We start from the raw sequence: 12,431 nt of genomic DNA on the forward strand, positions 1-12,431 counted from the left end.
CAGCCTCCGGCCAGCACTAAGCATTACTTAATTAGTGTCGTCCCTGCCTGCCTGTCGGGGTCAGGCCCTTCCTGGGAAGTGTATGTCCTCCCCTGTGCTTCGCCCATGACAGGCTGGTCATTATCACCTTCCAGATAATCCTCAGCTGCCGCCAGCAATCAACACCTCGTGCCCCCTGCCCCCTGCCCGGTCTCCACTCCCACCCAGCATGCTGCATCCCAGCCACCTCCAGCTTTTTGGGACACATTCTTGGCCTAACAGCTCAGGCTATTTCAGATTCACAGATACAGGGGCAGGAGGTCTTGATATACTCCACCCGCACCCCCCACCCCCCGCGTTGTTGACTCCTGTCTTCTCCCCAGTGATCCCTGCTCCAGGAAGCTCACCCGGATTGTCCAGGTCAGAGGCCCCAACGCTATGGCTTGAACCTGGATTCGAAGGCTCCTTGGGGTCACTCCACAGGAGCACACCTGCTGTCAGCCCCGCTCCAGGCAACACCTCGGTGGCCACAGCAGGGGCCCTGCGGGGTATGCAGGGACCAGGGAGTGCGTGACACACGATCCAGCTCCGAGTTGTAGCTTTGCTCTGGGCCTGAGGCCAAGGAGGGCGCGGAGAGGAAGAGACAGTGTTTGCAAACAGGGCAGCTGCCAAGCAGGGGCGGGGAAGAGAGGAGGAAGGTGCGAAGGAGAGAGGGCCCAGGCGGCGCCCGCCCGCAGCGCCTGCGTGACCACCCTGGCTACACATTGACAGGCATGTGCGCGCACACACACACGGATCCGATGTCCACACATAGCGAGTCACATTCACTCCCCATACACACAAGTACGTCAGCACACTCAAGCTCGGATGCTCATGGAAACACAACAGGCACAAAGCTGTATTATCATCCACGTGCAGTGAGACACACACAACCCCATCCTCCCTCCTTTCCATGCATATGCACTCACATGCACACTCACACTGGCATACACATTCATGGTCACCCACGAATTTACACTTGCACACATGTGCACACTCCTACTCACATGCACACACATACCCGTAGACACACATGCACACTCACACTGGCACACACTCATGCTCATACATGACATGCAAACTTGCAGACATGTGCACACTTGTACTCACATATGCACATGCATACACGCAATCACACACACACATGCACACACTCGCACACACTCATGCACAGGACATTCACACTTGCACATATGTGGACACTTGTACTCACACACATACACACTTGCACACATGTGCACACTCATGCACACTCACTCTCATGGACACACATGCACACTCACACTGGTGCACATACTCATGGTCACACGTGACACACACTTGCACACATTTGCATACTCACATGCACACATACACTCACAATTGCACACACGCACACATTCACACTTGCACAATATGCACACTCACTCGCACACATACACACTCACACTCACGGACACACATGCACACTCACGGGTGCACACATACTCATGCTCACATGACATTCACACTTGCACACATGTGCACACACATATGCACACGCATACACTCACTCGCACACACATGCACACTCACACACACTCATGCACACATGCATATAGAGCTCCTTGATGGAAGCTTTGAGGACCATATTTTTAATTCCATTGTTAGCACACAAACTTTGGTTTGGTTAAGGAAAGGGATTCTTACAAGCAAGTGGCTCACTCCCTCCTGCCCACAGGTCTGCCATCAGGACCCCCTGCAGGACAGCGGGGAGGCTCAGGCAGCACCATGAGCTCAGGCAGCTCATCCTCGCCCCTCTGTCTCTCTCTCTCTCCCTTCCTCTCTGTCTCTTTTCTCTGTCTGTGTCTCTCTTTCTGTGTTTGTCTCTCTCCACCTCTCTGTTTCTCTCTCTTTCTCTCTGTTTCTCTTTCTCTCTAACTCTGTATGTGTCTGTGTCTGTTTCTCTGACTCTCTCTCTCTTCCTCCACCTGTTTCTTTTTCTGTGTGTCTGTTTCTCTATCTTCATCTCTCCTTCTTTTTCTCTCCCCCATCTGTTTCTCTGTGTGTGTGTCTCTGTCTCTCTCCATCTCTCCCTGCTCTCTGTTTCTCTGTGTCTCTGTCTCTCCACCTCTGCACCCCCCCCTCCCTCCTCCACATGTCCTCTGATGCACACTCCCCTTCTCGTTCCCGAGCAGACAGATTCGCAGCAGCACTGGGATCTGAGTGCCAGATGGAGTTTATTTGCAGAGCGGCTGGGGTGAGAGAAGGCAAAACACATCACAGAGAGGGTGGTGCCAGGTGGGAGGGAGACCCGGCCAGAGAGAAGCAGAAAGGACGGCGGGAGGACAGGGACGGAGGGGAGGCTGCGCCACACCGGACAGGCTTATTTATTTAACAGACATTTCCTGACCCCTGCTGCAGGCCATCGCTGAGTACATGGGGTCTGTCAGCAAACGGAAGGTGGCAAAGACCCCCGACTCCAGGAGCTCACAAAATAACCACAAAAAATAAGCCATACAGTTAGAAGAAGATACACATCCTAGAGCAATAGTAGAGTGGGGGGATGAGGAGGCAGACAGTAAGCATTTACGATGCACAGCTGTAATCCCAGCACTGTGGGAGGCCGAGGTGGGAGACTCGCTCGAGGCCAGGAATTTGAGACTAACCTGAGCAACGTAGCAAGACCCGCCCCCAACCATCTCTAAAAAAAGTTAAAAATTAGCCTAGAGTGGTGGCACATGCCTGTAGTCCCAGCTACTCAGGAGGCTGAGGCAGGAAGATTGCTTGAGCTGTGGATTTTGAGACTGCAGTGAGCAGAGATTGCACCACTGCACTCCAGTCGGGGAGAGAGAACGAGACCCTGTCTCAAAAAAAATAAAAATGCAGGGGGTGACGGGATGAGCCTAAAGGGTCCCGAGCAAACAGCAAGTGCAGAGCCACGCGGAGGTCTGAGGCCCTGGGGAAGGTGGCGGCAGGTATGGAGGGACACGCAGAGGTCTGAGGCCCTCATGGACCAAGAGAGGAATGCAGCCTGCAGAGACGAGAGAGAAGGAGGATGCAGAGGGGAATCCCAAGCCCCATGGATGAAAACACAGTGAGGAGAAACCAAAAGCCGTTGGCCTTGGAGGCCTCGGGTGGTGAGGCTTCCCGTTCTGCATCCCCCAGGGCCTCCTCACTGCCCAGCCTCCTCTTCCACCGCTCCCACTTCTTCAGCCTCGCCCTCCCGCTGCCTCCAGGGGCGCCCCAGGTGCTCCCTGATGGAGCTCACAGCGCTCCTCCTTCGGGGGTGAGGGTCCAGCAGCCCCCACAGAAGCGCGTCGGCTGCGGGGGCCAGGCCGAACCAGGGCTGAGGGCGGTCCTGGGGCTGGCCCGACGCCTGCCAGATGAGGAAGTCCTCGTAGAAGGGGTCGGCCTCGGCCAGGGGCTGGTCCCAGGGGAAGTAGCCCGTGAGGAGGCAGAAGAGCAGGACGCCCAGCGCCCAGGCGTCCAGGGCGGGCTGAATGGGCAGGCCCTCGGGCAGGGGCGGGGGCGCGCAGAGCTCGGGGGCCGTGTAGGGGATGGGCGGCCCGGCCAGGCGCAGCAGGGTCCCGCGAGGCCTCGTGTGGCCGAAGTCGGTCAGCTTGAAGCGCCGGCAGTCCGGGTCGCACACCAGGATGTTCTCCGGCTTCAGGTCCCGGTACACCAGGCCGCGGGCGTGGATGTACTCCAGGGCGGAGGCCAGCTGGGCGGCGCAGCGGTGCACTGCGGGCTGCGGGAGGCCCACCTGCGGGGAGAGTGGTCAGGACCCAGTGCCCCGAGGCCACGGAAGGCAACCGAGACCGCGGGACCTCTCCTCTGCCCAGCAAGCAGGCCCAGGACACTAAGGAGGCCGGTAAGGAAGACGGTGAATAGTTGGCCCTGTGAGGCTGAGTGTGACCTGCGAGGCCTGTGGGTTTAGGAGGCCTAGGGTGACCCCATAAGGCCCGTGGGTTTAGTGGCGCCTAGGGTGACCCCATAAGGCCCGTGGGTTTAGTGGGGCCTGGGGTGACCCCATAAGGCCCGTGGGTTTAGTGGGGCCTAGGGTGACCCCATGAGGCCTAGTGGGACCTGTGAGGCCTGTAGCTTTATTGCGGCCTAGTGTGACCTATGAGGTCTGTGGGTTTAGGGGGCCTGGGGTGACCCCATGGGGCCTGCGGGTTTAGTGGGGCCTGGGGTGACCCTGTAGGACCTGTAGGTTAAGCGGGGCCTAGGGTGACTCTGTAGGGCCTGTGACTTGATTGGGGTCCAGTGTGACCTGGTGCTGCCTGGTGAGTCTCCATAGTGTATCGCGTGAGTTCTGTGATGTCTATGAACTCCAAAGAGGCCTAACAACTCCACGAGTCCTGTGGGCCCCGCGAGGGGCCTCCGGGGGGTAGGGGAGGCCCAATGCAGTGGCTGTGGCTTCTGTGGCCCAGGCTGCTCAGGACGTTCCTGGGAGGCGGGTGAGGCACTCGGAGGCGGCTTGGGGTCTGCCTACGCACCTTGGGCTGGATAAAGGCCATGAGATCCCCGTGCAGGACGGGCTCCGTCAGGAAGCTGTAGGAGTGTGCCGACTCGATGCCAATGCCGTAGGCCGTCACGATGGCTGAGTGCGCGCCCAGCGAGAGCCCCACACAGAACTCGTACAGGAAGCCACGGAGGGACGTGCGGGGTTTCGGGAGCTGCTTCAGTGCCAGGGGTGTGCCTGGGGCAGCAGGGACAGGTGTGGGAGGCGTGCAGCAGCCAAGGGCCACCTGGGCCAGCTGCTCTGTTCCCCTGTGGTCCCCCCGATGGCCCCTCAGCTTGGACTCTTTCCCATAGGCCATCTCCACCTTCTCCATCTCCCGCCTCCCTCCTGAGCCCACCCTAACAGCATGGCCACCCAAGCATCACCAGTGGTACCAATAGTTACAGCACGCCGGGGCCCAGCTGGGGGCTCAGGCCTGCGATCCCAATGCTTTCAGAGACCGAGGCGGGAGGATCCCTTGAGGCCAGGAGTTTGAGACCAGCCCGGACAACACAGTGAGACCCTACCTCTAAAAAAAGTTTTAAAAAGGCCGGGCACTGTGGCTCACGCCTGTAATCCCAGCACTTTGGGAGACTGAGGCGGGTGGATTGCTTGAGGTCAGGAGTTCGAGACCAGCCTAGTCAACGTGGTGAAACCCCTTCTCTACTAAAAACACAAAAAACTAGTCGGTTGTGGTGGCGCATGCCTGTAATCCCAGCTACTCGGCCGGCTGAGGCAGGAGAATTGCTTGAACCCGGGAGGCAGAGGTTGCAGTGAGCCGAGATTGTGTCACTGCACTCCAGCCTGGGGGACAGAGTGAAAAAATTTTTTTTTAAAATAATTAGCTGGGCATGGTGGCATCTCTAAAAAATTAAATAAAATAATAACAGTACGTGGTGAATTTCTACCCTGCTTTCTTACAAGGCTATAACCATGGAGATGGAGAGATACCATGAAATTTCCCCAATGACCTCGTTTGGCTTCTCATGACAGCAAACCCGTGTTTGAGGCAAAAAGGTATTTTTGAGACACCTGGGGAAAAGGTAACCTACACTGGTTAAGAAAGCCAATTAGGAATTGTGGATTTTGTCACGTGTGGAAACGACTTCCTAGAAGCTAAACTCCTTGCAGACAGGAACTTCTGATGTCTTCCTTTTTTTTTTTTGAGATGCAGTTTCACGCTTGTCCAGACTGGAGTGCAGTGGTGTGATCTCGGCTCACTGCAACCTCTGCCTCACGGGTTCAAGTGACTCTCCTGCCTCAGCCTCCTGAGTAGCTGGGATTACAGGCACCTGCCACCATACCCAGCTAAGTTGTGTATTTTCAGTAGAGATGGGGTTCACCATGTTGGTCAGGCTAGTCTCGAACTCCTGGCCTCAGGTGATGACCCACCTCAGCCTCCTGAAGCACTGGGATTACAGGTGTGAGCCACTACACACGCTTTTTTTTTTTTTTTTTTTTAAGACAGGGTCTTTCTCTGTCGTCCAGGCTGGAGTGCAGCAGCACAATCACGGCTCACTGCAACCTCCGCCTCCCAGGCTCAAGTGATTCTCCTGCCCAAGCTCCCCAAGTAGCTGGGACTACAGTCGTGCACCACCACTGGGCTAATTGCACACCAAGCTAATTTTTTTCCCCCGACACCAGAAATTCCTGCTAACTGGCTAAGTTTTTAAAAAAATATTTGTAGAGACGGTCTCGCTATGTTGCCCAGGCTGGTCTCAAACTCCTAGGCTCTAAGCAATCCTCCTGCCTTGACCTCCCAAAGTGCTGGGATTACAGGTTTGAGCCACCGTGCCCGGCTTGGTTTCTTTGATTTCTGAGCCATCAGCTGCGAGGGTGCAACCTTCCCCATCACAAGGCCGTGTGTGACTGGGATAAATTCCCTCCTTATTGGCCCAGCGCAGTGGCTCATGCCTATAATCCCAGCACTTTGGGAAGCCAAGGTGGGCAGATCACTTGAGGTCAGGAGTTTGAGATCAGCCTGGCGAACATGGTGAAACCCCATCTCTACTAAAAATACAAAAATTAGCCGGTGTGGTTGCACGTGCCTGTAATCCCAGCTACTCGGAAGGCTGAGGCAGGAGAATCACTTGAACCCAGGAGGCGGAGGTTGCAGTGAGCCGAGATTGTACCACTCCACTCACTGCAGCCTGGGTGACAGAGCAAGACTCCATCTCCAAAAAAGAAAAATAGAAAAAAAAGAAAGGCCAAGTGCAGTGGCTCACACCTGTAATCCCAGCACTTTGGGAGGCCCAGGCGGGTGGATCACTTGAGGTCAGGAGTTCAAGACCGGCCTGGCCAAAATGGTGAAATCCCATCTCTACTAAAAATACAAAAATCAGCCAGGTGTGGTGGTGCATGCCTGTAGTCCCAGCTATTTGGGAGGCTGAGGCAGGAGGATTGCTTGAACCCGGGAGGTGTAGGTTGCAGTGAGCCGAGATTGTGCCACTGTACTCCAGCCTGGGTGACAGAGTGAGACTCTGTCTCAAAAAAATAAAAATAAAAAATAAAAAAGTTCCCTTCTTATCGAAAACACCGGCCATCCCCGCCCACTCTGCAGCCAGATGCAGTGGGGTCTCTTCCGCGTTTTCACAGCGCTCCTGATCACTGCCTCAACAGCCACGCCACCCGGTGTTGGCAATCCCTGCCCATCTATGCTCCCCACGGTGCCCTGAGCTTCTTAACGACAGTGGCATGCTCAGGGCCCCAGCATCATGCAGCCCAGGGGCAGGTGTGCTAGAGGCCTCCAGGTGCAGGTTCAGTGAAACGCCCATGGAGGGGCCTCATTGCCAAAGTCCCCGCCCGTTACTGCTCATGCATCCGGCTTTGTGAGCACCCAGGGCTGGATCTCAGCGTCTGCAGCTCTTCCTGAGGTGTGCTGTTGTGTGGCTGTGTTATTGCCCTCTGCGTTATTACTGAATTGTGTCTCCCCAAATCTCATATGTTGGAGTCCTAACCCCCCCATTGCTGAATGTGGCTGTATTTGGAGATGGGGTCTTTAAAGAGGTAAAATGAGGTCACTAGAGTGGGCAGGCCCTCGTCCAATGTGACTGGTGTCCTTATAAGAAGAGGAGATCAGGACACAGACACACACAGAGGGACGACCACGTGAGGACACGGGGAGAAGACGGCCAAATGCAAGCCAAGGAGAGAGGCCTCAGGAGAACCAACCCTGCTGACATCTTGATCTCAGGCTTCCAGCCTCCAGAGCTGTAAGGAAACAGAGCTCTGTTGTTAGCCAGGCACAGTGGCGCACGCCTGTAATCCCAGCACTTTGGGAGGCTGAGGCAGGAGGACCACTTGAGGCCAGTTTGAGACCAGCCTGGGCAACACAGTGAGACCCCATCTTAAAAAAAAAATTTAAAAATTAGCCGGGCATGGTGGCATGTGCCTGTAGTCTCAGCTACTTGTGGAGCTGAGGTGGGAGGATCCCTTGAGCCCAGGAGGTCAAAGCTGCAGCGAGCTATGATCGCGCCACTGCACTCCAGCCTGGACAACAGCAAGACCCTGTCTCAAAAAAAAAAAAAAAAAAAGAAAAGAAAAAAGGCCGGGCACAGTGGCTCATGCCTGTAATCCCAGCATTTCGGGAGACCGAGGCAGGGGGATCACTTGAAATAAGGAGTTCAAGACCAGCCTGGCTAACATGGGGAAATCCGTCTCTACTAAAAATACAAAAATGAGCCGGGCATGGTGGCATGCACCTGTAATCCCAGCTACTCGGGGGGCTGAGGCACAAGAATCACTTGAACTTGGGAAGCGGAGGTTGCAGTGAGCCGAGATTGTGCTACTGCACTCCAGCCTGGGCAACAGAGCAAGACTCCATTTCAAAAAAAAAAAAAAAGAAAGAAAAAAGTCAAAAGTCCTGTTGTGGAAGCCCCCGCCTTTGTCATGGCAGCCCCAGCAGATGAATGCACACTTTTTCTGCGTTCATGCTAGGAGATTCTTGAAGGCAGAGACTGGCTGTGTTCAATTCTGGGTCCCCTGCCCGCCCGACCCCCTTCCCCCCAGCACAGGGCTGGCCTCAGAAGGCATGCCCTGAACTGACTGACCTCAGGTTGCCTCCCTATTTTCCGTTTCATGGAAGGACACAGTGCTTGGCAGAAAGGCCCAGGGTAGTGGGGAGCTGTCCTGCACACCCACTGTGTGCCTGCCTTGCTAAGTGCTTAGCAGACAGCATCACTCTGCATCATCCCACGGTAACCACTACAACCGCCACGGGAGGCTCCTGAGCTGGGAGCTCTGTCTTACCCAGCATTATACACCCCCAGCAACTAGAGCAATCCACATTCACTCAGAGGATCAACCATTCTTCCAAGTAGAAATCATTACCCACATTTTTCAAAGGAGGAAGCTGAGACTCAGAGAGGGCAAGGGAGTTCCTCAAAACACACAGTTTTTGGCGGGGCACCGTGGCTCATGCCTGTAATCCAAGCAATTTGGGAGGCTGAGGCAGGCGGATCACTGGAGGCCAGGAGTACAAGACCACCCTGGTCAACAGAGCGAAACCTCATCTCTACTAAAAAAGAAAAATACACACACACAAATGTAGCTGGGTGTGGTAGTGCATGCCTATAGTCCTAGCTACATGGGAGGCTGAGGCAGGAGGATCACTTGAACCTGGGAGGTGGAAGTTGCAGTGAGATTGCGCCACTGCACTCCAGCCTGGGCGACAGAGCCAGACTCTGTCTCAAAAACAACCAACCAACCAAAAGAACAAAAAACACACAGCTTTGGAGGGCAGAGGTAAGACTTGATTCAGGCCTACCAGCCTCCCCAGCCTGGGCTACCCCAGGCCCGTGCCCCGCCCCCAGCTGAACCCTGCCACCTCCGGCCCCACAGCCTCGTACCTTTCTGACGATGGATGACCAGAAGGACGCGGCCATAGCGACCCTGGCCCAGGGGACGCACTTCCTCGTAGAGCTCGTCCACCTCGGCTCGGACCAGGGTCTGAGCACTCAGTGTCATCATGTCCTCCAGCGCCCGGGCAGCCTCCTGGCCCTGCTGGAGCTCCTCTAACGTCAGGCCGCCCAGACCCTCCTCTCCGCTGTCCTCCGAAGCCCCTGCCTCCGCTGGCCCTTCCTCAGACTGTTTGCCAGGCATCTCTGCAAGAACAGAGAGGGGTGCCCAGGCTCAGGTCCCAGGCCCAAGGGAGGAGGGGACTGGGGGTCTGGACTCCTGGGTCTGAGGGAGGAGGGGCTGGGGGCCAGGACTCCTGGGTCTGAGGGAGGAGGGGCTGGGGGCTCATCGCGCCTCTCATTGTGACTCAGTCTCCCTCTTGGTGAGAGGTGGGGAGACAAGTCTGGTGTGAGTTCAAGCCCCAGGTCACAGATGTCCCTGCCCCCACATTCCTGCGCACTGCGGCCGCCACCCGCCACCCTGAGGTTGAAAGATGAACCAGATAACTGAGACTCCCCCATCTTGTTTCCAAAGCAAACAGACTTGGGCCCTGGGGGTGGATGAGTAGACTCTGTCTCCTGAGAACAAACAGGTGCTCTTGGGCTCAGGGCTGGGAGGGCGGGCTGTGCAGAGGGCCTGGGACGCCTGGGTCCTGCATGGGACCGAGCACTTGGGATCAGTCCCCAAGCTCCTGACAGGCCTGGGGTCCCACTTTCACAGCCTAGCCACCTCCCTCAGACCCAGCCCCCCAGCCCCTCCTCCGCCAGACCTAGGGGTCCAGGCCCCCAGCCCACCTCTCTCCTGGAACCTCATACAATTCACACAACTGGGGACCCCCCGATTCTGTTTCCCTCATCCTCCACCGCTCTACAGCCTCCAGGTGCAGCCCAGGCTCCCCTGAGGGACCAAGGACTCGGGCCACCGGGCACAGTCACCCTCAGGTGCTGCCCACCTCAGGCCAGGGCACCTTGCCCACCTCCCAACCTGGGCTCAGACCTCCAGACCTCACCTCCTCCAAGGCCCGCCTGACCCTTCGGCCGCCGGCTGTGGTCAGTGCCCGGCACTTAGGGCCCATGCCAGCAGAGGCCTGCCCAGGAGCAAGACCCCGCCCCGACTTTGGGGGTCGTAAAGCCCCGCCCCTGGGCCTGCCCCTTCTGCCCCCACTGGGAGCAGAGCGACATCGTGCGATGACTCCTGGAACTGGCTGTGGTCAGGCGAATACCCTGACCCAAGAGTTGAGACCTCCTCCCTCAGACCCAGGAGTCCAGGCCCCAGCCCCTCCTCCTTCAGACCCAGGAGTCCAGGCCCCAGCCCCTCCTCCTCCCTCAGACCCAGGAGTCCAGGCCCCAGCCCCTCCTCCTCCCTCAGACCCAGGAGTCCAGGCCCCAGCCCCTCCTCCCTCAGACCCAGGACTCCAGACCCCCAGCCCCTCCTCCCTCAGACCCAGGAGTCCAGACCCCCAGCTCCTCCTCCTTCAGACCCAGGAGTCCAGGCCCCAGCCCCTCCTCCTCCCTCAGACCCAGGAGTCCAGGCCCCAGCCCCTCCTCCCTCAGACCCAGGAGTCCAGGCCCCCAGTGCCTCCTCCCTCAGACCCAGGAGTCCAGGCCCCAGCCCCTCCTCCTCCCTCAGACTCAGGAGTCCAAGCCCCCAGTGCCTCCTCCCTCAGACCCAGGAGTCCAGGCCCCAACCCCTCCTCCCTCAGACCCAGGAGTCCAGACCCCCAGCCCCACCTCCCTCAGACCCAGGAGTCCAGGCCCCCAGTGCCTCCTCCCTCAGACCCAGGAATCCAGTCCCCCAGTGCCTCCTCCCTCAGACCCAGGAGTCCAGGCCCCAGCCCCTCCTCCCTCAGACCCAGGAGTCTAGGTCTCCAGCCCCTCCTTGCTCACCCAGGAGTCCAGGCCCCAGCCCCTCCTCCCTCAGACCCAGGAGTTCAGGACCCCAGTCCCTCCTCCCTCAGACCCAGGAGTCCAGACCTCCAGCCCTTCCTCCTCCCTTAGACCCAGGAGTCCAGGCCCCAGTCCCTCCTCTCTCAGACCCAGGAGTGCAGGCCCCAGTCCCTCCTCCCTCAGACCCAGGAGTCCAGACCCCCAGCGCCTCCTCCCTCAGACCCAGGAGTCCAGGCCTTAGCTTCCCCCACCCATCTGCAGTTTTCCGGCAGAACTGAGGCCTCCCTACCCGCCTCAAGGCCCCTCTCTTCCCAGTTGCTCCACCACCTGCTTCCCGCCCCACTAAGTCTGAGGTCATCCCACACTACATCGTTCTGGAATCTCATTGTCTCATTCTTTCCCCAAACAAGACCCCAGCATCTGATCCCCTGGACACCCCTCTCCAAGCACTTGTGTCTGACCTGTCAATGGGGCATTGATGGGGGAGCTGGGTGGAGTCAAGGCAGGGGTGGGTTCCAGAAATGATTTCATTTTCTACACAGGACCTGGACTCCTGGGCCTGAGGGAGGAGGGGGTTGAGGACCTGGACTCCTGGGTCAGAGGGAGGAGGGCCTGAGGGCTCCTGATTCCAAAGAGAGGAATAACAATAAAAATAGTTTGAAAGCGCACAACAGGAATACAGGCCAGTGAGTGCCTCCCTGCTGTAAGCACAGGGAGATTAAGCCCCACTCGGAAGTCCCCAAGCCTTGGGCCACAGTGGGACTTCAGACCCCTCTTTTTTTCTGGGACGGTTGCACCCATCCTTCAGCGTTTTTTATTTCTTTTTTTTTTGCTTTTTGAGACGGAATCTCGCTCTGTCGCCCAGGCTGAAGTGCAGTGATGCGATCTCGGCTCACTGCAACCTCCAACTCTCTGGTTCGAACGATTCTCTCACCTCAGCCTCCCGAGTGGCTGGGATTACAGGCATTCGCCACCACGCCTGGCTGATTTTTGTGTGTTTTAGTAGAGACAGGGTTTCACCGTGTTGGCCAGGATGGTCTTGATCTCCTGACCTGGTGATCCACCTGCCTCGGCCTCCCAAAGTGCTGGGATTACAGGCATGAGCCACTGTGCCTGGGCTATTTTTGTTTTTTTGAGACAGAGTCTTGCTCTGTTGCCCAGGCTGA

The 12,431-nt window shown here is 57.3% G+C and overlaps 1 protein-coding gene across 4 annotated transcripts; it reads right to left on the bottom strand.

Annotated features, from left to right (window-relative positions):
• Positions 1 to 2,204: 2,204 nt before the first annotated feature.
• Positions 2,205 to 11,608, bottom strand: SBK2 (SH3 domain binding kinase family member 2). 4 transcript variants are annotated; one of them, XM_063719700.1, is made up of 5 exons: positions 11,555 to 11,608; positions 9,331 to 9,585; positions 4,479 to 4,681; positions 3,248 to 3,742; positions 2,205 to 3,010 (listed from the first exon to the last, which is right to left on the bottom strand). In XM_063719700.1, exons 2-5 carry the CDS (start codon positions 9,581 to 9,583, stop codon positions 2,738 to 2,740), a joined length of 1,224 nt encoding a protein of 407 aa, XP_063575770.1. In that variant the 5' UTR covers positions 9,584 to 9,585; positions 11,555 to 11,608; the 3' UTR covers positions 2,205 to 2,737. The 4 variants fall into 4 exon arrangements, with proteins under 4 accessions (XP_063575770.1, XP_063575769.1, XP_054395065.2 ...); XM_063719699.1 differs by lacking the exon at positions 11,555 to 11,608 and adding an exon at positions 10,389 to 10,645; XM_054539090.2 differs by having other exon boundaries at positions 2,205 to 3,742.
• Between the last annotated feature and the right edge of the window lie 823 nt (positions 11,609 to 12,431).

Source organism: Pongo abelii, chromosome 20 (assembly GCF_028885655.2).
Source record: "Pongo abelii isolate AG06213 chromosome 20, NHGRI_mPonAbe1-v2.0_pri, whole genome shotgun sequence".
NCBI classification, from domain to species: Eukaryota; Metazoa; Chordata; class Mammalia; order Primates; family Hominidae; genus Pongo; species Pongo abelii.